Source organism: Pogona vitticeps, chromosome 2 (assembly GCF_051106095.1).
Source record: "Pogona vitticeps strain Pit_001003342236 chromosome 2, PviZW2.1, whole genome shotgun sequence".
Lineage (NCBI taxonomy): Eukaryota > Metazoa > Chordata > Lepidosauria > Squamata > Agamidae > Pogona > Pogona vitticeps.
The window spans coordinates 12,711,146-12,738,241 of record NC_135784.1 but is presented as its reverse complement, the minus strand read 5'-3'; the positions used below and the strand labels follow the sequence as shown (position 1 = coordinate 12,738,241).

The following is a 27,096-nucleotide window of genomic DNA, read 5'->3' as shown; positions in this document are numbered from 1 at the left end:
AATCCACCTGGAGTATGAATTGGCAAGCCAGTATCTTTACCAAGAATACCGCATGAACAGAAACAAAAGGCTAAAAGATATGATGCTGGAAGAAGGGACCCTCAGGTCGGAAGGCGTCCAACATGCTACCCAGGAAGAGCAGAGGACAAGGATAAGTAGCTTCCGAGCTAATGAAGTTGTTGGGCCAAAGCTGAAAGGACACTCAGCTGTGGACATGCCTGGAAGTGAAAGGAAAGTCCAGTGCTACAAAGAAAAATACTGCTGTCATGGATCGGAATATTGTATATTGCTGTATATGTAGTTGTGAAGAATGTAAAATGGATTCTATATAGGTTTTATGTATGAATGATTTGGTATGATGGGAATGTATTTCCAGAGGGTTGTGGGAATGTTTTCCTTTATGCCAATACAAGCCAATACAAGATAAGAAGACCAGAAACTTGTTATGGTGAAGAAGACAATAGGCCTGAGAAAAACAACACCTGTTTCTCGTGAGAAGAGGAGGGGACTGCTTCTATCACTTTACGCTGTGATTGGATAACAGCGTGGGAGACCAAGAAGACGGGAGGAGCCAAGAAGACAGAAAAAGGAACTTTTTGCCATGTGCAGTGTTCCATCTTGTTCCTATTTTTCCTTTTTGGATGGAACCATAGATTTTTCAAGGCCTTTTTGCCTGCCGCCCCGTGTAGGAAAAGGAATGGCAAAGATGTAGGGAGTTAAGGAAGAGGAGAAGTGGGGCTTTAAGCCTTTTGCCTACCTTAAGGAAGCTTTTAGAGATTTTTAGATATTTTTAGAGTTATTGTAACTGAAAGAGAATTATTTGCCTTAAATGTAATTTGTAACAATCCTTGAAAATGCTTCTTTGCTATACTTTTGCGTCAAACTGACTTTATTCTGTAAATCTATCTTTTTTCAATAAAAAGATCAATTATAAAATCTTTTGGTCTCCTGAACAGTGAAGCTGCCTTAGCTATACCCTGAGGGGAAAGCAAGGCCACATTAAGCTACTGAGTCATACTTAATTGAGCCAGGTAGATCTTAGGACTACTGTACAAAGCTCATGTGTAACTTCCTGCTGAGCTTTCTTAAGGGTCAGTAAGTATTTTTAGGGCAGACTTGTAAGAGTAAGTTTGTTGTATGCCCTGGCTGAGCTCACCAGGACTCACCCAGCTGCATAAGGGTACTCAGATTTCCAATTACTCTCTGTCTTACTGACCAAGTTCTCCCTCACAGGAAACTGGGTCGTGACAACTGCATAGGAACCTGCAATGTAAGATCTATGAACCTTGGGAACCTGAATGTGGTCAAACAGGAGATGGCAAGAATAAACATTGACATCTTGGGCATCAGTGAACTAATATGGACGGGAATGGGCGACTCCAATTCAGATGATTATCATATCTACTATTGTGGGCAAGAATCCCGTAGAAAAAATGGAGTAGCCCTCATAGTCAACAAAAGAGTGGGAATAGCTGTACTGGGATACAATCTCAAAAATGACAGAATGATTTCAATACGAATCCAAGGCAGACCTTTCAACATCACAGTAATCCAAGTTTATTCACCAACCACCAATGCTGACGAGGCTGAAATGGGCCAATTCTCAGAAGACTTACAACACCTTCTAGAACTGACACCAAAGAATGATGTTCTTCTCATTATAGGGGATTGGAATGCTAAAGTCAGGAGTCAAGAGATCAAAGGAACAACAGGTAAAAGCGAAAAGCGAAAAGCAAAGTGTGCTGCTTATATACCGCCCCATAGCACTTCAAGCACTCTCTGGGCGGTTTACAAGTTAATTATGCAGGCTACACATTGCCTCCCCAGCGAGCTGGGTAGTCATTTTACCAACCTCGGAAGGATAGAAGGCTGAGTCAACCTTGAGCCAGCTACCTGGGATTGAACCCCAGGTCGTGAGCACAGTTTGGGCTGCAGTTATGGGTACAGCAGTTTAACCACTGCGCCACGAGGTAAGTTTGGCCACGGAGTTCAAAACGAAGCAGGGCAAAGGCTAATACAGTTGTCTCTAGAGAAAAAGCTGGTCATCACAAACATTCTTTTCCAACAACACAAGAGGTGGCTCTACACATGGACATAACCAGATGGGCAATACTGAAATCAGAATGATTACATGGAGAAGGTCTATACAGTCAGCAAAAACAAGACTTGGAGCTGATTGTGGCTCTGATCATCAGCTTCTTATAGCAGAATTGAAGAAAGTAGGACAAACCATTGGGCTAGCCAGGCATAATCTAAACCAAATCCCTTATGAATACACAGTGGAAGTGAAGAACAGATTTAAGGAACTTGATTTGGTGGACAGAGTGCCTGAAGAACTATGGATGGAGGCTCGTAACATTGTACAGGAGGCAACAACAAAAGCTATCCCAAAGAAAAGGAAATGCAAGAAAGGAAAGTGGTCATCCAGCAAGGCCTTACAAATAGCAGAGAAGAGAAGAGAAACAAAATGCAAGGGAGATAGGGAAAGTTACAGAAAATTGAATGCTGACTTCCAAAGAATAGCAAGGAGAGACAAGAGGGTGTTCTTAAATGAACAGTGCAAAGAAATAGAAAAAAAATAATAAAAAGGAAAAAATCAGAGATCTGTTCAAGAAAATTGGAGCTATTGAAGGAACATTTTGTGCAAAGATGAACATGATAAAGGACAAAAATGGGAGGGACGTAACAGAAGCAGAAGACATCAGGAAGAGGTGGCAAGAATACACAGAGGAATACAGTGGTGCCTCGCACAGCGAGGTTAATCCGTCCCGGATTAACCCTCGCTGTGTGAAACATCGCTGAGCGGGGCATAAAAGCCCATTGGAATGCATTAAACAGTGTTTAATGCGTTCCAATCGGCTGCTGTACTCTGTTAGGGTTTTGGCAACAGTAAAATACGCAGTTATTGAAGACACTTTACCAGTTCTTCTTGTGTTGCAAGACAGTTGTATTTACACGTATTTACAGTTATATACAGGCAGGTATCTTAACAGCACAGCAGGAACTCTTTATACAAATGGACAGCATGCGTGGTAGCAAGTGATAGTGGAGGAAGAGAAAGAAGCAAACACACAGTCCACTTATATACATATACATGGCATATTTTGTCCAATCAGAAAACAGATGACTTCATGCTTTGCACCTGGTCTTCTCCTGGTTTCAAGTCATTAAATCATGTCCAGAGTGATTCAGCACTCTCACATCTGTGCACAATGGCAGCTTGTTAATGAAACACATATACAGGCTTATAAAATTTCTATACTCTGACATACTCACCGTTCAGCGATGTTTCTCCGATGGCCGGCAGCCATTTTCGCGCCCTCCCCTCGCTGAACGAGGGCACAAAAATGGCTGCGATCAGCTGTCCGGCGGGTCCAAAATGGCCGCCGGAACAGCCAAAATGGCTGGCAGCAGCGTTTTCGCGCCCTTGGTAAGCGAGGGGAGGGCACGAAAATGCTGCGGCCGGCCATTTTGGCTGTTTCGGCGGCCATTTTGAAGCCACGGAACAGCTGATCGGCGGGTCGCAAAGCGAAGGTTGGTAAGCGAACCGCTTACCGACCTTCGCTCTGCGATTTTCGCCCATTGGGGCCATCACTCTGCGATTGCATTATCGATCGCAAAAGCATCACCGTAGAAGGAATTCATCGCTCTACGGGGGCGCTCGTTGTGCGAGGCACCACTGTACTAGAAAGAGCTGGATGTTCCAGACAACCCAGATAGTGTGGTTGCTGACCTTGAGCCAGATATCCTGGAGAGTGAAGTCAAGTGGGCCTTAGAAAGCATGAGTAACAAAAAGGCAAGTAGAGATGATGGCATTCCAGTGGAACTACATTGGCACCTTGACTTACAAATGCTTTGATCTACAAACGTTTTGAGTTATGAACAGCTCCGTTTGCAAAAATTTTCTTTGACTTGCATGTGGAGCTTTGACAAGAAAAATACTTGGGGAAAGCGGAAAATTGACTTTGGACTGCCTGGTACTGTAATTTTAAAATGTAAAAATTGGTTTAAAAGGAGTTTGGTTTGGTTTAAAATTGCTTGGTTTTAAAGGTGTTCTGTTTAAAAGGTCTTTGTTCCCCTCCTCTTCCCTTTCCAGCCGTTTTCTTAACCAAAGTTCATCTTAGGTTAAAAGAAGAAAAAAATCTCCCCCTAGTGGTAGACGGATTAACCTATGGGAACTAATGCTCTGACTTACAAACTGTGCCTTGACATAAGACCAAAAACAGTCAGAATGGATTAATCAGGTTTCAGTGCATTCCTATGGCAAATGCTGCTTTGACTTATGAACTTTTTTACTTACGGACATCTTCTGTGATGAATTAAGTTCATAAGTCAAGGCACCACTGTATTTAAAATCTTAAAAGATGAGGCTGTTATGGTGCTTCACTCAATATGCTATGTGATTCGAGAACTTCCAGAAGTACAAGTTGGATTTCCAAGGGGCAGAGGCACTAGAGACCAAATTGTTAACGTGCATCGGATTACGGAGAAAGCCAGAGACTTCCAGAAAAGCATCTAATTCTGCTTCATTGACTATGCAAAAGCCTTTGATTGTGTGGATCACAGCAAACCATGGCAAGTTCTTAAATAAATGGGAGTGCTTGACCACCTTTTCTATCTCTTGAGAAATCTATATATGGGACAAGAAGCAACAGTAAGAATTGAATATGAGACAAGTGATTGGTTCAAAGTTGGGGAAGGAGTACGACAAGGCTGTATATTGTCTCCCTGCTTATTTAACTTACATGCAGAATACATCATGTGAAAGGCTGGACTGGATGAATCCCAAGCCAGAAATAAGATTGCCGGAAGAAATATCCACAACCTCAGATATGCAGATGATACCACTCTGATGGCAGAAAGTGAGGTGGCGTTAAAGAACAGAAGGGCCTGGTGTGCTCTGGTCCATGGGATCATGAATAAGTTGGACATGATTTAAGGACTAAACAACAAAAAGCTTCACTATCAAAACAAGGTGCTGCAATGTAATCCTAACTGCAATTTTTCTAAAAGCTTTCACTTTTAATGCACCTCTAAAGGACCTTTTAAAAAACCAGTTTTCATTGTTAGGTTTAAAAAATCTGCATCCCATTAAGTTAATTTTCTTTGAATAATTCACACAACTAAGATTATTTCATTGAATGAAGCTCATTGGTATAATTCAGGCTTTCCACATTCAATGCATTATGATTTATTTGATATGAACAAAGATAACTGTTCCTACTGAAGCTATACTGACATTCTATGTATTTCTATGGTTTCTCCCTAACGTGGGTTTTTTGATGTGGGTTCTTTGATGTGACCTAAGTTGAGCACTCTTACTAAAGTTCTTTCCACATTCCATGCATTTATACGGGTTCTCCCTAGTGTGAGTTCTCTGTTGGAATTGACTCAGACAACAGGCCATTTGCCCCAAGCCTTACCCTGAAGCTGGTATTAGAGTGAAGCATCTGAATTAAAAACATTAGCCTCCTATCTATGTTGGTGGTAAAAAGTTTTTGCTCTATCTATGAGGTCAAAGGCTGAGCTGAAATCCACAAAGGCAACATACAGCTCCTTCTTACTTAATTGAGAGTATTTTTGTATTAGATGATGGAGTACAAAACATTGGTCTAAAGTAGATTTTCCCTTTTGGAATCCTGCCTGTTCTTCTGCTATAACTGAGTTTTCTACAGCCCAGGGCTCTAATTTGCCCAGTAAATATTTGGAGTAGAGTTTAGAGACTACATTATATCTGGAAGATAATTTAAATCTTCTGCTGCAAGTGCCAATGCATGTCCTATTTTATAGTTATTCCCCCCTATTCTGGCATTCATATCTCCTGTTAACAAGACAGGACGGTCAATATACTGCTCAAAGAGAGTTGCGAAAGCCTGATCTAATTGTGATAGTGTTATCTTCATGCCTCAAATAAAGTGGGGGACAATACACATTTATCAAGAAGATCTTAATGGCTGATTGCCAGATAACTTGTATGATTAGGATGTTACTGCTGAGGCCCATATACAGTGGTGCCCCGCATAGCGACGATAATCTGTTCTGGATAAATCGTCGCTATACAGAATCGTCGCTATACGGGGCAAAAAACCCTATAGGAACACATTAAACCCTGTTTAATGCATTCCTATGGGGGAAACTCACCGCTATGCAGAAATCCTCCATCCGGCCGCCATTTTCGCCACCCTGGTAAGCAAGGAAACTGTGCAAAAATGCTGCAGGCGGCCATTTTCTTCACCCGGTGGCCATTTTGGAACTGCTGATCAGCTGTTTAAAAAACATCGCAATGCGAAGATCAGAACATCGCAATGCGATCGCTTTTGCGATCGCAAAATCCACATCGCTATGCGGATTCGTCGTTAAATGGGGCACTCGTTATGCGGGGCACCACTATAAAGTTTTAAAATTTCTGGATTACTATCGACTGATATTAAAGTTGCCACACCTCCCCATGCCCAGCCTCTAGTTTCAAGTTTGCTGGTGGGTTGTGCATGAACAGAAAAACCTGGGAGAGAAGGGGAAACCGTAGAGGTCACCCAAGTTTCCTGAATAAAGATAATTTGAAATTGAGAACAGAAGTCTTTGTCTATCAATTTGGAAGGCCAGCCTGTAATGAGAGATGAAGAGAAAGGGTGGCGCCAAAGAGAGTAGGAAAAAAGGACATGTCACTTCCATCAGCTGGGATGCGCAGCTAAGCCCTCGCCTCCTCGCCCTATGGAATGTAAAATAGGGTGATAAATGCCTTTTTCCTTAATGGAAATGTTAGTAAACTTGTTTAAATTCTTTATGAAAACTTCAAGTTGAGATAGAAGTGTTTTTTAAACTGTAAAAATCTCCCTGATAATCCAAGGAGTGTGATTTTGCTTTCGTCCGGAAAGAACGCTAGAGAAGTTAAACAGCTAAATGAACTGTTCAAGACAGCTTGTTTTCTGGGTGCTATAAATCTCTGTCCTGCTTATGAGGAAAAACAGAGATAAGAGAGTGAAAAGCTGGACACGGGAATTACCAGAAAAACCATCAGACCGCAGAGCCGAGTGATTAAGAAGGGTGGAAGAGGAACAGCCCCCTCCCCTAAAGACAATCCTGGACAGAAGCCTTGGGAAGCTGTTGGAAAAGAGGAGGGAAGGACTACCTCTCTGACCAGTCTTACTAAAATTAGCAAGGAAAAACAATTCTTTGATATAGCTGTGGGTATAAAGGGGCTGGAGAGCAAGATGGACCAAAAAATGGAACAGGTCCTTTCCAAAATGGACTTTTTGATAAAAGAGAATCAACAGTTGAGAAAGGACGTTAAAATACTACAGGGAGAGGTGGTAGATATTAAGGCAAGGCTAGAGAAAATGGAGGCCAGAGTACAGCAATTGGAAGATTTCTACGGGGAAACAGAAAAAACCAACCTCAGAAGATAGATGATTTGAGAAGAAAGTTTATTTGCCTTGAAGATAACTCCAGATGTAATAATATCAAAATAATGAATTTTGAACATAAGAAAGGAACGGATCCTAAGCAGGAAGTGGTGGACTGGATTAATTCTATTATGAATTCCCAACATCTTACAGAAGAAGATATAGAGAGAATACATTTTGTTGAGAATCCCAGAAGGAAGAGACCATAATACTGAAATTTTTCAACTATGTTAAGAAAGAGCAATTTCTTAAGCTCATCAAAGAAAAGCCAGAATTGCTAGTCTACAGATTAAATCCAGTTCAGATTTACCAGGATTTAAGTAATGAATCTATAAAATGGAGGAAACCGATGAAACCCATCACATCAATTCTAATTAAGAATTGAAAGAAATACAACCCTGTCTTTCTAAAAATATGGAAGGATGGAATCTTACACAAAATCTACTCTTTCGAAGACAGCAAGAATCTGATGATGGCGTGGGGGCTCGGGCAAGAAGATGAAAGTGACCAAGGTGCAAGCAAGTAGACCTGCAATGAGTGGTGGTTTGAAAGAGAAGATATTCTGAATGGAAGAAGCAATTGGAGGTTATTGGACGTTTGTTGACTTCTCTCTTCCGCTTTTTTTAAACACGGTAATTGGCCCGTGGTTTTTATTTTTATCTTTCTCTCACTCTCTCTCTCTTTTGCTTGTTTTCCTGGTGGGCTTTTTTCCTCCCGCCAGTGGGGTTTTTTCTTCTTTTCTTTTTTGCCTTTTTTAACATGATAATTGGTTTGTGGTTTTTACTTTTTAAGATTTTTTTGTCTCCCACCCCTCTTTTTTGCTTGTTGTCCCGGTGGGCTTTTCCCCCCTTTTCTCTGCCTTTTTTTACGGCAATTGGTCCGTGGTTTTTATTTTTTCAAGATTTTTTTCTCTCTTTCTCCCCCCTCTTTTGTTTGTTTTCCCTGGGGGGTTTCTTTTTCACCTTTTTCACTTTTGGGGTTGGAGAAAGAAGATGAAAAGATAATGGTTAAGGATAAATAATAAATAATAATCATACAGGAAGCCATTAAAGGACAATGTGTATACATGTGCGTGTGTATGTGTGGTAGGGTGAAATAGGATGAGGATTTGGCTGGGACCCAGACTGGTGTGGGTGACATCTCCCCCTTCCCAGGGCTCGCACCAAACTTTAGTGACGTGCGGGGAAATAGGAGGGAGGAAAAGAGTTTATTTATTTATTTACTTGATTTATACCCCGCCCATCTGGTCTAAAAGACCACTCTAGGCGGCTAGATGTGGAGAGGGAAGTTAGGGATAGGAAATTAGTTAGAGTAATAGGTGAATTTGGGTTTTTTAGGTGTTTTTGTCTTCATTGTTTTGTGGGATGCAAAACAGGACCGAATAAAAGACAGAGTATGGAATGGATATGGGGAAAAATATAAGTGTAGCTACTTTAAATGAGAAAGGCCTAGGGACTGTAACGAGAAGGAGAACAGAATCACTATTGAAGAAAAACAAGGTTGACATTATTTATCTACAAGAGATACATCTGGAGTTAATGAGTTGAAATTACAAAATATAAGCGTTTATGAAAAAGAATTTGGGAATTCCAAATCCAAAGGGGTAGCAATATTAATATCTAAACATTGTGAATTTATGGTAAAGGAAGTAATAAAAGATAGTAATGGTAGATATTTGATAATTCAGGGTCAAATGGGGAAGGAGATTATACATTAGTAAACATCTATGCACCAAATATGAATCAAAGAGAATTTTATAAAATTGTTTTTAAAGAGATGGAGAAGGTTAGAAAGGGATATGTGATTATGGCAGGAGATTTCAACATGGTTTTTGATAAGGTAAAGGATAAATTGGTATGTATAAAAGATGAGTTGAACAAAGGAAGTACCCTTTTGAGTAAGATGTTAAAAACTACGAATTTAAGAGACATATGGAGAGAACTGTAGGGGGACAAAAGAAAGGTTATATATTACTCTTCTGTACATAATAGTTATCCAAGGATAGATTTTATGTTCATATTGCAAAATTTGATTTCAATAGTAGATACAAATATTAATGTGATAAAGATAATGGATCATGTGTTGATGGTGATGGAGATGGACTATAGAAGGACTATAGAGAAGCAAAGAGATGGAGAATAGACTCCAATATTTTTCAGATTCCTGCTAAATTTAGAAGAAGAAAGTGATAAAGAAGGGATGAAGCTAGTGTGGGAACAAGAACTTGGAAAAAGGATAAACGAGGAAGAATGGAGGAAGATGTGGAATATGAGGGTTTTAATATTTATGTCAGTGAGAATAAGAGACATTTTTTAAAAACTGTGTCTAAGAGAGTATTTAACACCAACAAAATTAAACAAAATGAATGCTAATTATCTGAATGTCTGTTGGAAATGTGAGAAGGAAATTGGTATATACTTTCATATGTGGTGGGAATGTGAAAAAGTCCAAAGATTTTGGACACAAATTTTAAAGAATTAAATGATATATGTGGAAAAGACATAGAATTGAATCCTGAGATTGCTTTGTTATCAGTATTTGAGAATGTGGAATAAGATGATTAAAGAATTGATAACTAATTCATTAACATCAGCAAGAGTAATAATAGCTAGGCAATGGAAATCAAAATCTGAATTTCAAATGGATGAATGGTACAATGAAATGTGAAATATATCTATAAATGATAAATTAACTTTTAATCTAAAGGTTAAGAAAGGAGAGATGAAAAAGAATATTTTTATGAAATATGGGACAGATTCTTGGATTATGTATTAAGAAGAGAAAAGGGGAAAGCTCCAAATCAAGAATCAATGCAGTTCTGGAGAACAATAAAAGAAGAGGAAGAATATAGATGGAGGAAGATTATTGCAAGAAGTCCCGTCTACAGTGGTGGGGAACACAGTTAAATTGTATTTTGATTTGTGTATTTTATGTTTGTTTTAGTTAATTAAAAAATTTTAAAAATTAAAAACAAAAACAAAAAGAGTGGAAAATGGAGTTTGCGCCATGTGGACTGTTCCTTAGTCTATAGAGAGGCTTAGGAGACATTTTGAATCTTTTCCCCCACGTTAGATCAAAGGGAATTGGAATGTAGAACCTCAGAGAGAAGGAGAGGGGGGCCATACCCTATGCCTACCCTGAAAGAAACTTTTTAGAATTTTTAGCTATATTTTTGCTTAGAGAATACCTAGATTTCACTACAATATTCTATGGAAATGTAACTTATGCTTTGCTTATGCAAAAAACTGAATATCTATAAAGACTTTATTTTTTTTTCCAATAAAAAATTATTCTTAAAACTCCTTAAGAATGGTCTTTTGAACAGCAAGTCTGCTGAGCCTGCTTCCAGAGATTGTGGGGCCACAGATTGCTACAGAGTCCAGTCTGCCTGAGCTTTGATAGATCTGCCAACTACAAAGCTCATGTGTGTGTTCTTGTTGAATTTAATTAAGTGCAAGCAAGTATCTTTTTAGGATAGACTTGTGAGAAGGGATCTGTAATACCTCCTAGCTGAGGTCATTGGACTCCACCCAGCTGAAAAGGAGATTCAGACTCCCTAATTGCTCTCTATCCATCAACCAAGCGCTTCCCAACAAGAGGCTGGATCATGACAACTCAAACCCTTTCCACACACCACAGACTTCTAAAATTACTCCCGTGTGTTTTTTTTGATGTATCCTTAAGTTTCTGCTCAGACCGAAGCTATTCCCATATTCTTTGCATTTCAAAGGTTTCCTCTTTGTATAAAAAGATATCTTTGAATAGAAAGATGACTGCTTTTATTGAAGGTCCTCCTACATTCTGTGCATTTCAATGGCCTCTCCCCTGAATGACGTCTTCGATATCTACAGATTAGAACTTCAGTGGGATACCTGACTCCACAGGAATCCTACAGAAATTTACAGACTTCCCAAGCAAGGAGATTCTACAATTCTTCAATGTTGATATGATTGCAGAAAGAGGGTGTTTCTCACAATGAAACCAGACTGCGGGGGGTTCAGTATTCTCAGACATCTAGAGATGTGTAGTTATCCCTGTGGGCTCCAATAAAGACAACTGACCCACTGGAGTCCTGCCAAAAGCCCTCTCTGAGTGACTGGTCCATCTCTCCCTTTCTTTCTTCAGCTAGCTTGCCTCTCTCCTCCCTGATCTTTCTCCTCCACTCTCTCACCTCTTTTGCTCCCAATATGACGGTTTCTCCGGTATTACTTCGTTCCAACTCCCTTCTACCTCTTAGTGACGTATCATCAAGTTCTCCCACTGTTTGGTCCAGGGTTTCTCCATTCATATCCACTCCCAGCCTTGTGGTAATATACTCTCCTTCTTTTGCCCTTCTACCTCTCCAGCTTCTGCTGTCTCCCTTCTTGATTGTTCCACAAGATAAATTTTCTCTTCCCTCCTCCTGTCTTATTCCTTTCTTTTTCTCCTGCACCTCTCTGGCTCCTAATGTTCCTTTACCCGGTGGATCCTTCCTTTCTTCTGATGGACCTTCTGCTTCCCTCACTGGAACTTCCACCTTGAACCATCTCTATCCTCCTGGTTTTCTCTGTGACCCTTCTCATCTCTCTATCTTCCCGTTCTCCCCATGGAGGTGTCACTTCTCTGACGGGTCATATGTTCTGCTACTGGCACTCCATAGGCTTCTCCCTACTCTTCTCAGGAAAGGACGGCACTTCAGACAGATGAGTTCAAACCATCTCTCTCCCTCATACAGACAAGCAGTGACAAGGTGTTTCAGAGTGGTATAAATATACCAGATGGGCGGGATATAAATCAAATAAATAAATAAATAAATAAATAAATAAATAAATAAATAAATAAATAAATAAATAAATAAATAAATAGTCTGTTAATTGTTACAATGATTTCAGGCAATTCCAAAACTTGTTAATTTTGTACAAGTTCATTTATTTACATCATCTCTAGATTCCATACTTAAAGCATACTAAATCGAAACAAATATATAAGGCAGTCTTACAGGTCTGAGAAAAAAACCTGTCGGTACAGACATTAAAATCTAAGCATCATACAGTTATGCAAAAACTGCAGGCTTAGTTAAAATACATCCTTGCACCTTGTAAAAAGAGGCAGGAATTTAAATTCAATAATAGGGAAAATTTCAGATGTGTTTGAATCTAAAATACAAACACATTTAAAACACAAGTTCATAATCTGGAAAGAAAGACATCAGAACACTTAAAACTTCCTAAGAATACAATGATAAAAAGGAAAAAAGCTTATCATTTTCAATGAAAGACATGCAAGTTTTTGAACGTGAAAATAAATATATACAAAGTAAAAAAGCACTATTTGGCTGTGTTGTTAAAACAGAGAAAATTTTCTTGTCACGTAAAATCTATTGCTGGCTGTCACTGCCACACGGTTATCTTTCCACTCCTTCAAGGACACTTTCCCCCTCTTCTCTATTTGTTCATTATTCTTAGAACATCCATACTTTTTCCTTTTTACATTAATTTTGTAACAGCTCCTATTGCATAATGTATACTTACTCTCATTTTAGCACAAGGTTCCATGTCTATTTTGTGATATCTCCATGTTACTTAATAATAGAAGTAAACCACATTACAAGTGGTACTTCAAAATGAACTCAATTTTTAGTCTTTTCTCTGATTTGCATTAAATCAGCATCTCGTTGTTTATTTCTAGTGGAAACCAGCATAAACCTGAATCAGCATCGTATACCTTAACTTATCAGGATCTCTGAATAAAGTTCTTTCCACATTCCATGCATTTCTATGGTTTCTCCCCAATGTGAGTTCTTTGATGTAACCTAAGAACAGAACTCCGACTAAAGCTCTTCCCGCATTCGATGCATTCATGTGGCTTATCCCCAGTGTGAGTTCTTTGATGTACATTGAGGTGACCACTCTGACTGAAGATCTTTCCACATTCCATGCATTTATGTGGTTTCTCCCGTGTGAATCCTTTGATGTAACCTAAGGTGAGAACTACGAATAAAGCTCTTTCCACACTCCATGCATTTATGTGGTTTCTCCCCAGTGTGACTTCTTTGATGTACATTGAGGTGACCACTCTGACTGAAGACCTTTCCACATTCCATGCATTTATGTGGTTTCTCCCGTGTGAATCCTTTGATGTAACCTAAGGTGAGAACTACGAATAAAGCTCTTTCCACACTCCATGCATTTATGTGGTTTCTCCCCTGTGTGAATCCTTTCATGTGACCTAAGATAACGACTCTGCCTAAAGCTCTTTCCACACTCCATGCATTTATGTGTTTTTTCCCCAGTGTGACTTCTTTGATGTACATTGAGGTGACCACTCTGACTGAAGATCTTTCCACATTCCATGCATTTATGTGGTTTCTCCCCTGTGTGAATCCTTTGATGTAACCTAAGTTGAGAACTACGAATAAAGCTCTTTCCACACTCCATGCATTTATGTGGTTTCTCCCGTGTGAATCCTTTGATGTGACCTAAGATAACCACTCTGACTAAAGCTCTTTCCACACTCCATGCATTTATGTGGTTTCTCCCCAGTGTGACTTTTTTGATGTACATTCAGGTGACCACTCTGACTGAAGATCTTTCCACATTCCATGCATTTATGTGGTTTCTCCCCTGTGTGAATCCTTTGATGTAACCTAAGGTGAGAACTACGAATAAAGCTCTTTCCACACTCCATGCATTTATGTGGTTTCTCCCGTGTGAATCCTTTGATGTGACCTAAGATAACCACTCTGACTAAAGCTCTTTCCACACTCCATGCATTTATGTGGTTTCTCCCCAGTGTGACTTCTTTGATGTACATTGAGGTGACCACTCTGACTAAAGCTTTTTCCACATTCTATGCATTTATGTGGTTTCTCCCCAGTGTGAATCCTTTGATGTAACCTAAGGTGAGAACTACGAATAAAGTTCTTTCCACACTCCATGCATTTATGTGGTTTCTCCCCTGTGTGACCTCTCTGATGTAATTTGAGGTGACAACTCTGACTGAAGATCTTTCCACATTCCATGCATGTATGTGGTTTCTCCCCTGTGTGAATCCTTTGATGTAACCTAAGGTGAGAACTACGAATAAAGCTCTTTCCACACTCCATGCATTCATGTGGTTTCTCCCCTGTGTGAATCCTTTGATGTAACTTGAGGTCACTACTCTGACTAAAGCTCTTTCCACACTCCATGCATTTATGTGGTTTCTCCCCTGTGTGAATCCTTTGATGTAACCTAAGTTGAGAACTACGAATAAAGCTCTTTCCACACTCCATGCATTTATGTGGTTTCTCCCCTGTGTGAATCCTTTGATGTGACCTAAGATAACCCCTCTGACTAAAGCTCTTTCCACACTCCATGCATTTATGTGGTTTCTCCCCAGTGTGACTTTTTTGATGTACATTCAGGTGACCACTCTGACTGAAGATCTTTCCACATTCCATGCATTTATGTGGTTTCTCCCCTGTGTGAATCCTTTGATGTAACCTAAGGTGAGAACTACGAATAAAGCTCTTTCCACACTCCATGCATTTATGTGGTTTGTCCCCTGTGTGAATCCTTTGATGTGACCTAAGATAACCACTCTGACTAAAGCTCTTTCCACACTCCATGCATTTATGTGGTTTCTCCCCAGTGTGACTTCTTTGATGTACATTGAGGTGACCACTCTGACTAAAGCTTTTTCCACATTCTATGCATTTATGTGGTTTCTCCCCAGTGTGAATCCTTTGATGTAACCTAAGGTGAGAACTACGAATAAAGTTCTTTCCACACTCCATGCATTTATGTGGTTTCTCCCCTGTGTGACCTCTCTGATGTAATTTGAGGTGACAACTCTGACTGAAGATCTTTCCACATTCCATGCATGTATGTGGTTTCTCCCCTGTGTGAATCCTTTGATGTAACCTAAGGTGAGAACTACAAATAAAGCTCTTTCCACACTCCATGCATTTATGTGGTTTCTCCCCTGTGTGAATCCTTTGATGTAACTTGAGGTCACTACTCTGACTAAAGCTCTTTCCACACTCCATGCATTTATACGGTTTCTCCCCAGTGTGAGACCTCTGATGTAACCTGAGGTGACCACTCTGACTAAAGCTCTTTCCACATTCTATGCATTTATGTGATTTCTCCCCTCTGTGGGTTTTTTGACATGACCTACATTTACTATTGTAACTGAAGCTCTTTCCACATTCCATACATTTATGTGGTTTCTTCCCGTTGTGAATTCTATGGTGTATATCGGGGCTCTTGTTCTGACTGAAGCTTTTCCCACATTCCAAACAACTGAGGTGACATGTATTTACGTGGTTTCTCCCCTGCATTGGTCCTTTCATGTGAAGTCCATGCCTGCCCACTCCGATTTTCATTTCTCTGTTTTTTCGCTTGATTATGAGTTCCTGCCCAGGTTGCCCCAGATGTTGCTGGGAATTCTTCTCCTGTTCATCATCTGGTAGATTAGAAAAAAAGAGAAACAACCACTTCCAAAATCCGCAGAAATAAGGAATGATGTGTTCAGGCTCCGCCTGTGTTATGGAGGAGGAAGGAAAGACAGTCAGAAGGGTGGGGGAAGAGAATCAGGGAGGGTATTAAGCTGGATCGGAGGTTGTTCCTGTGGGCTTGAGGTTGGAAGGGCTCTTCACTGAAGGACCTTTTGGAGGGAGGAGTAATGACGAGAGGATCATTTCCATACCCAAATAAGTACGGTACATCAAATTCAAAGTGTATTAACTTTTTTACCTTAATTTATCCCCAATGGTTGTAGTTAAGTTTCCAGAAAACTAGAAAGGAATTTCTCAAAGTTCATCAAAGAGGAAACAAATAATTAAATGATTGTTTAGCGAAAATGAATAACAAAGGAGGGGTAGGACAGTGTTAGAAAGGAAGAGTAATGGATGATAATGATGCAGCTAGATTATTGAACTTGCGACCGGGTAAAGAGTAATTAATAGTAAATGCTAGAAACTGATAAAGTCTGCAGAGATTATTATTCAGAGGGAGAAGAGAAACAACAGTCCATGAAAGGGATGGGATGTAGAATTTATAAAATGCTCTTACGCGTAGAGAATCATCAGGGAAATAGGTACTGAGATAATAGAATTTTAGTACAGTGGGCCCTCGACTTATGAACTTAGTCCATTCTGGAGCGACGTTTGCACCTCGAAAAGTTCATAAGTCAACCTACCATTTCCCATTGACATGTATGGGAACGGAATTAATCCATTCCAGCATTTCAAAAAAATACAAAAATAAAAATAAAAAGAGCAAGCCCGTTAGGACTGCAAAACACACACACACACACACAAACCCACAGACACAAACCCCCCAGTACAAACCCAACCTCCAAAACTCACACAGAAAAGTTTTTTAAAAAGGACTTACCAGTCCGAAGCCTGCCGGCACTCCGCTGCCTCCACGTGGCCGGGGGCGAGCGGCCAAGTGCCCGGCCAGCTCTAGCCTCCTGGCACGCCGATCGAGGCGGGGGGGGGACCCCAGGGACCTCCAGCCCAGCGTGAAGCGGACTCAGCATCAGATGCAAGGAGGGAGCCTATTTCCCCCAGCCGCGCGGCTTGATTCCTGTTTGGAAAAGCAAGCCATGTGGCTGGGAGGAAATCCGCTCCCTCCTTTCACCCGATGCAGAGTCCGCTTCACGCAGGGCTGAGCTCAGTCTGGCGCTAAGGGGACTCTGCATCGGGTGAAGGGAGGGAGTGGATTTCCCCCCGGCCACGCGGCTTGCTTTTCCAACAAGAAGCAAGCCGCACGGCCGGGGGGGAAATCAGCTCCCTCCTTGGACCCGATGCAGAGTCCGCTTTGCACTGGGCTGGGCGCAAAGCAGACTCTGCGTCGGGTGCAAGGAGGGAGTGGATTTCCCCCCGGCCACGCAGCTTGCTTTTCCAAACAAGAAGCAAGCCGTGCGGCCAGGGGGAAATCGGCCGCCCAGCTTGTTTCCAAAGCCAAAAAGGCAGGGAGAAAGCGCTGAAAGTTCGAACTTCCCGCACTTTCTCCCTGCCTTTTTAGCTTCAGAGGTTTCTGAAGGATTCCTCCGATGTCGGAAGAAGCCTTTTGAAAGCTCCAAAGGTAGGGAGGAAGGGCAGGAAATGCGAATTATGGCTTACTACTCGCGATGAGATCGGGTTTGTAACCCAAAAAGTTAGCATGTAGGGCCGTTTGTAAGTCGAGGGCCCACTGTACTGCAGAACTAGAAGGGAAGTAAACTCCCAATTTGTTAGATGCCTAAACCAGTGTGCATGGGTGGTGGTGGGGGGAGAATTTGATAAACCACATCTGTGAGAATAAAAGCAAAAATTTAAACATTGAAATTGAGAAGGGATTTGACCCCAGCTAAATTAAATATTACAAATTGTAAATGCTGCATATTACAGTAGTATCTCGGTTTACAAAATCAATGTACAGTGGTGCCCCGCATAGCGAGGTTAATCCGTTCCGGATTAACCTTTGCTATGGGAAAACATCGTAAAACGGATCAAAAACCCCAACAAAGTTTAATGCGTTCCAAATGGGCCCAAAACTCACCGTTCTCCGATGTTTTCCGTTGTTCCGGCGGCCATCTTGGGTGTACCGGCGGCCATTTTTTGTGTTCTGGCAGCCATCTTGGGTGTACCAGTGGCCATTTTTTTTTGTTCCGGTGGCCATCTTGGGTATTCCGGCGGCCATTTTTTTGTTCCGGCGGCCATCTTGGGTGTACCGGCACCCATTTTTTGCGTTCCGGCGGCCATTTTGGAGCCGCAGAACAGCTGTTCCCCCATCGTAATGCGAGCGTGCCCTCGCATTAGCGATGGGGAAATCTGCATCGCAATGCGAATTCATCGTTCAACGGTGCACTCTTTATACCAGGCACCACTGTATTATCCTGGACATTGTTATTGTTTAGTCGTTCACTCCAGCAACAATTATCATCTAGATGTACACTGTGTTGTTTGGCACATGCATCCATATGATTCTGTCCTTATTCTAAGTCCTTGGGTGAGCATTCTTTGGCAATGCCCTTCTTTGGGATTGGGATGTAGACTGATCTTTTCTAATCCTCTGGCCAATGCTGAGTTTTCCAAACTTCCTGGCATATTGAGTGTAGCACATTAACAGTGTCATCTTTTAAGATTTTAAATAGTTCAACTGGAATGCCATCACCTTCATTGGCCTTGTTGTTAGACAAGCTTTCTAAGGCCCACTTGACTTCACTCTCCAGGATGTCTGGCTCAAGGTCTGCAACCACATTATCTGGGTTGTCTGGGGTATCCAAATCTAGATCTCTCTGGTATAGTTCCTCTGTTTATTCTTACCACCTCTTCTTGATGTCTTCTGCTTCTGTAAGGTCCGTACCATTTTTGTCCTTTATTATGTCCATCTTTGCACGAAATGGTCCTTTAAGATCTCCAATTTTCTTTAACAGACCTCTGGTTTCTACCTTTCTATTATTTTCCTTTATATCTTTGCACTATTCATTTAAGAAGACCCTCTTGTCTCTCCTTGCTATTCTTTGGAAATCCACATTCAATATTCTTTAACTTTCCCTATCTCCCTTGCCTTTAGTTTGCCTTCTCTTCTCTGCTATTTGTAAGGCCTCATTGGACAGCCACTTTGCTTTCTGGAATTTTCTTTTCTTTGGGATGGTTTTTGTTGCTGCCTCCTGTACAATGTTATGAGCCTCTATCCAAAGTTCTTCAATCACTCTCTCCACCAAATCTAGTTCCTTAAATCTGTTCTTCACTCCCACTGTGTATTCACAAGGGATTCGGTTTAGATTATACTTGAGTGGCCCAGTGGTTTTTCCTACTAGTTTAAGCCTGAATTTTGCTATGAGAAGCTGATGATCAGAGCCACAATCAGCTCCAGGTCATGTTTTTGCTGACTGTATAGAGCTTCCCCATCTTTGGCTGCAGAGAATACAATCAATCTGATTTCAGTATTGCCCGTCTGATGATTTCCATGTATAGAGTTGCTTCTTGTGTTGTTGGAAAAGAGTGTTTGTGATTACCAGCTTTTTATCTTGACGAAACTCTATTAGCATTTGCCATGCTTTGTTTTGAACTCCAATGCCAAACTTACCTGTTGTTCCTTTTATCTCTTGATTCTTTACTTTAGCATTCCAATCCCCTAGAATGAGAAGAACATCTTTCTTTGGTGTCAGTTCTAGAAGGTGTTGTAAGTCTTCGTAGACTTGGTCAATGTCAGTCTCCTCAGTATTGGTGGTTGGTGCAATGGTTAGTCTGGGATATTACATCATGCAAAAAATACATAAACTGCAACTGGGTTGCCATAGTGCCGGTGGTGGCACTACAAACCTCCAGGCACAGGGAAACTATCTTCACAATGCGAAAGAAATGGGGGGAAATGTAAACTGAGGCATTATTTCAAAATGATTTCCATTGATAAACCAGAAAATATGTAAACCGAGGTGTACATAAACTGAGATACTACTGTACCTCAAAGGTAGTTTTCTCAGAATTGCTACCTGATCCTGTGATCCGGTTCCTTTGTCAGGGTCAGATAGTTCCTTAGTTTTGGCGGGAAAAGACCAGAGAGGGTGGGGTTCATTAACAATAAACTCTTTACTAATGGAACTCTTGGGTCTCTCAACAACCTCTATGACATCAACATGTCCAACACCAAGAGGAACATCTATCCATAACAACGGTAAAATCTCTTCATAACTTTCTTTCTTTCTTTCTTTCTTTCTTTCTTTCTTTCTTTCTTTCTTTCTTCAACGGGGAGCATTCCTTGTTTGTTGGCTTTTTCAAACAGTCACTCACAGCAGCACATATCCCACAACAAGGATGATGAGACCAGTTTCCTTCGGGTGGATTCTTGTTCAGTTGGAGAGGTCCTTACCTTTTAGAAGTCTTCAAGGGGTCCCCCGCCGCAGCCATTGACGCTGCCGGAGGACTCTGAGGGATTTGGCACCACTGCCGGACGCCTCTCGGAGTTCCCACCACTACCGATACTGCTTCGGAGGCGGGGGGCAGCCAAGAGGCCTCTCATGGTGGCAGGGAAGGCCTTTGGAGGTTCCCACGCCGCCGCTGTCCCTGCTGCTGGGAACCGCGCCGGACTATCCCCTCCATGCTTGGACTCCCAGGATTGCCTGGTGTGGCGCGGCTCTGGCCGCAAGTCGCAGATAAATTTTGTGGCTGGAGAAGTCTGTAGGTCGAAAAGTACGTAAGTGGAGCCGACCGTAAGTCGAGACTCCACTGTATATCTGATTCTTTGCTATCGCATCTTCCCTCTCTTATTGCTCCCTTCTGAGGTATCTTAAACACCTTTGATCCTCCTCCTTCTTCCTCCCGCCATCCGTTTTCTAAAACTACCATTTTTCTTGTTTCCTCTGATTTCTCTGCTCCCGTGTAACACTGGCAGAGCATCTTTTAAACTGAATCCGGGAGGAAAGCTGACAGGAGCCGAGTGGCGTCCGTTTCGGGACTCCTCATCCCTATGGAATGAGGGTGGAGAGGGGAGAGAACCACAAAGTGGTGATAGTGTAGGAATTAGGACTGGGAACGCGATGAGATGTGATTGTTGGTCTACTGGAAGGAGAAGCAAACAAGCAGCCCTTCTTGGGGGCTTCTAGGCATATGCCAAAGTGTCTGAGCAAAGATGGGAGAGCTGGAACATTTGGTGGCTAAGGAAAACATTGATATAGCGGCCTTAACAGAAACCTGGTGGGATTCAGAGAACCAGTGGGATGCTGCAATCCCAGACTATAAACTCTACAGGAGGGATAGGGAAGGGTGTCTTGGAGGTGGGGTGGCATCTACGTCAAAGAAGGGGTAGAATCCAGTACAATAGAGATGGACAGCAAGTCTGACTCCATCATATAAGCACTGTGAGTTAAACTGCCGGGCCAAGGAGCAATGTGATAGTGGGGTGGGTGCTATCATCCTCCAGATCAAAAACTTGAGAGGGAAATGCTGGGAAAAAACTTGGGGAAAAATAGAAATGTGGAGAGAAATCAGGGAGGAGTCCAAAAGGGACAAGATTGTAATCATGGGGAAATTTAATTCTCCTCATATCGACTGGGCCAATGCATGGTTGTGTCAAGAAAGAGAGACCAGGTTTTTAGACATGAAGCAGTTTCTCATGGAGCCCAACAGAAAACAGGAGACTGTGGATCTATTATTGGGTGGTACTCAGGACCTGGTTAGGGACGGGACTGTCACTGAGTCACTTGGGAATAGTTGCTGTCTCTTTTGCTGTGCATGTTGGGGAGGGAGAGTGTCAAGCAAAACCGACACAAAAACCCTTGATTTCTGAAGAGAAGACTTCCCTCAGACAAGAAAGCAAGTTTGAAAGAAGTTGAAAGGGAAGTTTTAAAAAAGAGTGCATGGAGTCTTTTTAAAGCATATCTTCCGTTGCAGTTCCAAAGGCGTGCTTCAGCCTCACAGCAAAAAAGATCCCAAAAAGGGTCGGCACGAGGACACAGCCCTGTTTCACTCTGCTTCAGATGTCAAAGGGATCTGATGTTGAGCCATCAAAAACTACAGTGCCCTCCATTCCCTCATGGAAGGACCTGATGATGTTAAGGAGTCGAGGTGGACATCTAATCTCTGAAAGTATTTTAAAAAGGCCATCCCTGCTAACCAAATCAAAGGCCTTTGTAAGATCTATGAAGGACACAAGGAGTGGCTGTCGTTGTTCCCTACATTTCTCCTGCAACTGTCTGAGGGAAAATACCATGTTTGCGGTGGATCTATTAGCTCGAAATCCACACTGTGATTCTGGATAGCACTAGGAGTCCCTTCAGCACAACACAGGCAAGCAGCTTTCCTACAACACTGAGGAGAGAGGTGCCACAGCAGTTATTGGAATCACCCCCGTGTTCTTATACAATGTGATGTTGCTTGCATCCTTCATGTCCTGTGGTACTCCACCTTCTCTCCAGGAAAAACAAATGATTTCATACAGTTCGGTGGTGATGATCTCTTTATAGCACCTCAGCAGGGATGTTATTCTTCCCAGGTGCCTTACAAGAGGTGAGGAAATCCAAGGCCGCTTTTATTTCTACTAAAGTTGGTTTGCTGTTCAACTCTTCCAAGACAGGCAGGCACTCGATGTTATTTAATGCCTCTTTGGTTCCAACATTCTCTCTGGAATATAGCTCAGAGTAGTGCTGCGCCCACCGTTCCACCTGCTGTGCTCGGTCCTGGATGATCACACCAGTAGCAGACTTCAAGGGAGCCTATTTCCTCTGTATTGCACCTAAAGCCTGCTTGATACTGTCTTACATTTCCTTGATGTTACCTGTGTCCGCTGCTATCTGTATCTGAGAGCAGAGATGAAGCCAATAATTGTTGGAGCATCTCTTGGCAACCTGTTGGACTTTGCTATGGGCAACTTGAGGAGTCTACAAGTTGTACACACTAGGAAAGGCTTTGTATGTGGCTGGAGCTCTCCTCTTATCATTGATGGCTGGCATCAAGCGCTTGGGCAAATTCCTCCACTTTTCTTTGACCATCAATCTTGCTGATGTCAATATGTGGTCTTCCTTTTTTGTGTGATACAATCTCTTTGTTCACAGTTTTACTCTACTACACACCAGGGAGTGATCAGTATCACAGTCAGCATCCTGATAACTGCATATGATAATACTAGGAAGGCTAGAGAGTCTACTGAGGACCAAATCGAGCTGATGCCAATGCTTTGATCTTGGATGTCTCCAGGAAACTCTGTGTTGAAGCTTCATGTTAAAGACTGTATTGCTGACACAAAGACCATAATAACAACAAAACTCCATCAAGCATTGGACATTTTCATTCATCTTCCCAATGCCAAAACGGCCTAGACAAGTGGGCCAAGAATTGTGATCAGCACTAACTCTAGTTTTAAGGTCTCCTAGAATGAACAGTGGCTCTCTCTCTCAGGGATTTTTTTATAGTAGCTGCCAGACTGTTGTAGAAGCTGTAGAAGCCATGATGGGGATGTAGAATCTCAAGGTTTAAAAAGAATGTACAGTATCTCAAATCCCGCCAGATGTAGGGGAGGGTTATTGGGAGACCAGTTCCTCGTTGTCTTGTGTGCTCCCAGAAGCATCTGGTGGGGCCACAGTGAGATATAGGAAGCTGGACTAGATGGGCCCTTGGCCTGATCCAGCAGGGCTCTTCTCATGTTTCTTACGCTATATTACATCCTCAGAGACAAGAGCCTTTAAACAGGAAAAGCTGCTCGCTTCCCCTCCACTCTAAAGAAGAGATGATCTGGATTAGGCCTCTGATGCCACCATGATGCCTATGGAGGGTAAGACTGAGAGCTGAATGATGCTGTTTCTCAGGCTTTGACATCCCTCACCATCGAACACAGGGAAGGGAGAAGAAACTGATGTGTGATCCCTTTTTTGAAGAAAGTCGTATTTGCTACACATCTGGGCTTCATAGCCCGAAAAATAAATATTTTGAAAGTTGCTTCATCCTTTCTGGGGTAGGGCCGATGGGCCAATGATTCACTTTTCTTCTTTGCTTTGTTTTCCAGAGGGTTAGCAGAGCGTTTTTTGTTTGTTTTTAGATCGAAAACTACAAATGCCCGACAACTCCTTTCAAGATGATCAGATGGACTTACTTCCAGGAAAGTAGATTTAGGATAATAAGCATATTTGGAAAAGAATAGCGGGAGCGTGTTCATTTCATTTATGCTCAAAGCCCTGCCAACCAAATAAAGCAACAGAAAGAGGACAAGAAAGCAGAATGCTCACCCAGGTGAAAATGAGAGGATTTTTAACTCACCAGCTATTTCTTGGATAATGTGCTTAACACTGGCATTCACAACTAGCTACTATAGAGAAGTCTTCTTTAATGGTCAGGCTTGTCCATGGCACACATGCTATGCACTGCTGGGGCTTAAGGACTTACCCCTCAGTGCAAAAGTGACAGATTTGTGACCAGAGTGACTCCCTGCCCAAACTCCATCCTCTCCTTAGGGAGACTTGGATGTCAGAAGCCCAAGCCAGCAAAGAGGAGAAATGGGACAAAGGAGAAATGGGGAAACGCCCCTGATGGAAATGAGGGCAAGCGAAAAGTAAGGAGACGAGAAGTAAAAAGGACCAGGAGCAGAAAAAGAGAGAGAAAGATAGAGAGAGAAGTGGAGGCCAGGACGGTAGAGGTGAAGAGAGTAAGATATTGCTAGAAGGGTGGGAAGGATTCTGGACGGAGAACCCATGAATTCATACCTGGGAGAGATAGATGAAACCAAGAAAAGAGGCAGGAAGGTGAAGGAACCATCACTCAGACAGGAAATATTTTTTACGGGGTAAACAGGAGAGTAGAGGATGGATCCAAAAGAGAAGGGAAGAACGGATGCAAACAGGAAAGGAGAAAAGAGAGGATGTGGAATGGAGGAACCTTCCCCCACGCAGGGGTGTGGAATCTCCTTCCCAGAGGAGACAACCGGAGGGGGAGAGTGGAGGACTGAGGAGACGCTGCCCCTCTTGCATCTGCTGGTGTCAGCCTCAAGGGAAGCCCCACATAAGGAGAATTATGGTAGTCTATTCTTGAGACTATCTGCGCGTGGACCAATCTGGGGAGTGACAATTGCGTTCAGGCAGGGGCCCAGCTGCACCATCTATCTAAGAGGGAAGTAGGTGGATCGGACCACGGGCGCCATCTGGTGTTCCACTGACAGCATTGGGTCCAGAAGAATGCCCAGCGTGTGTTGGGAACCATCCAAATCTCAAACATCAGGGGCACCCAGTTGGAGCCCCCCCCTTCTTGTTTGGATTCAGCCTTAGTCTATTGTCCCTTTTATCCTCCCGTTTAAGGAGAAGGTGAGAACAGAAATGACATCGCCTGTTAATCAGTTATCATAAGAGTCCAAAGTACAGGTGGATGGTGCAAAGCAAAATCCCCAGTTTGGCTTCTCTGTTAAGGGGGAACAAGAATAGAGGCTTGAAGGGGAACCTCACAACACCCCAAATCAGGACAACAAAGATTTGCCTCTTATCAAGAGGACCTGCCCTTGGTGAGCATGGGGTTTGGGATGAGCAGGATCGCAATATTTAGAAAAAGAAAACTAAATAAAATGCAAAGAAAACCATACCCCAAAACACCACCACTTTGCACATGTTCAGAGAGGCAGTGTGATGTAGTAGATGGAGTATCAGACTGGAAACCAGGAGACCTGGATTCAAATCGCTGCTGAGCCAGGGAAACTGAGAGGAAAGTGTGTGTGTGTACAAGGCTACTAAAGCCACCTCTTCAAATCTTACTTACCTTGCAAATGTTGGAGGGATCTGGGATTTGCTTCTTCGTTTTTGGTCCCCCAAACAGACATCAACTCAGTCTCACCCCTTCCTAGGAAAAAAGAAGAAAAATATCAGCCTGGAGGCTTAATGGATGAAGCAAATAAAAAAACATTTCCTTCCTGGATGTGCCTTCTTCATGTTTCTATTGAATGGGGCTCCATCCCCATCTCTCTCTCCAGGCAGCAGAACAAGAGGAACACAAAGGCAGACCACAAAGAAACCACAGGAAGGGAGGGAGGGATGGAAGGAGCATCTCATGCTGGGCTCCGAGATAAAAAGCTCCCCCCGTCCCAGTGAGGAGGGGGAAACAGCAGGGAACCAGAGAGCAACAGGACATGCTTCCCACTGACACCTGCGAGGAAAGCAGAAGTAAACAAGATAGTATTTCTCCCACTATTTATTTAAAACATTTTCCCCTGCCTTTCTCCTTAAAAAGGATGTAAGGCAGCTTGCTTAAAAGGCAATATTTAAAAGTGAAAAACAGCAGGTCTGCAAATGCTAAAAAGTATCTAACCAAAGCTACTGTAAAAATGGTAAAAAAAAATCTAGGAAACACCAGAGCCCTGTGTGATGTAGTGGACCAAGGGTTGGACCAGCCCCCTGTTCTCACAGGACCGTTATTTTTGTCACTTCAAGGATCCTAACACAGGGGGCATCTCCGAAGTCGCTCCTCGGCCTCCATGCCAAGTGCCCTGTGTTGTGGGGTTGCCCATCCAAGGTGGGCAGAGTTCAGGTCTCAGGACTTTTCTCACCTCCTGTCTTCCAACCCCCGACCTCGCTTAGGCTTTGCTCTTCCCTTTGAGCTCACTGCAAACTCGCAGGGGCTTGGAAAGGGGGCAGCCGAGGGTGGGGGGTCTTGGTGTCGGCTGTCCCTGCTGTAAAGCAAAGAGTTTCACAATCACTTGGTCTGGAAAGTACCCTTCAGAGCCATTCACTCTGCAAAAGACCTGCCAGGAGAGGAAATGCCCGAGAAGGAGAGGCTGGGTTGCCTTCTGGTCCTTCTTTCCTCCTGCCCTCCATGTGGAAGGACCAGAGCTCCTTCAGCCTCTTTGAAAGCCTCTTTTCTCCACCCCATGGAGAGCTACGAATTGCAGGCAGGAGGGCAAATCCCTAGGAAGCAGGGGTGAGGGGCAGGTGTTTTGCACAGCCGACGATGCTGAATTGTGCCTTCAGGACCAAAGACCCAGAACAGTTTTGGCACTGTTCCCTCAGAGGGAAGGTGCAGGAAAGACTCCCTCCCAACCCCCACTTCTCCTACGGCCTACACCTCCCACCTGCTTCTCCAGCCCCACCTGGGACTTGTCCCTTTAAGGGAGCCTTTCAGGAGTTTGGCCAAGGTGTGCTTTTGTTTGCGTTTGTCTATGTATCTGTTTCCCCTTCATGGATTGCTGCCTTATCGTGACGAAGGGGCTTGAGTAATTCAGAGAAACTATGGGCTATGCTGTGCAGGGACACCCAAGACGGACAGGTCATA

General features: G+C 42.6%; 2 protein-coding genes across 2 annotated transcripts in view; both read right to left on the bottom strand.

Annotated features, from left to right (window-relative positions):
• Positions 1–27,096, bottom strand: part of LOC140703857 (uncharacterized) — a 47,416-nt gene that overhangs the window by 9,999 nt on the left and 10,321 nt on the right. The window contains 2 exon segments of the mRNA XM_078387984.1: positions 14,065–15,830; positions 25,591–25,671. Coding sequence (XP_078244110.1) covers positions 14,065–15,830; positions 25,591–25,671 — 1,847 coding nt within the window.
• On the bottom strand, positions 12,288–14,075 carry LOC144587398 (uncharacterized). The gene has a single exon (XM_078387974.1). The coding sequence runs from the start codon at positions 13,943–13,945 to the stop codon at positions 13,490–13,492; it is 456 nt and encodes a 151-aa protein (XP_078244100.1). The 5' UTR covers positions 13,946–14,075; the 3' UTR covers positions 12,288–13,489.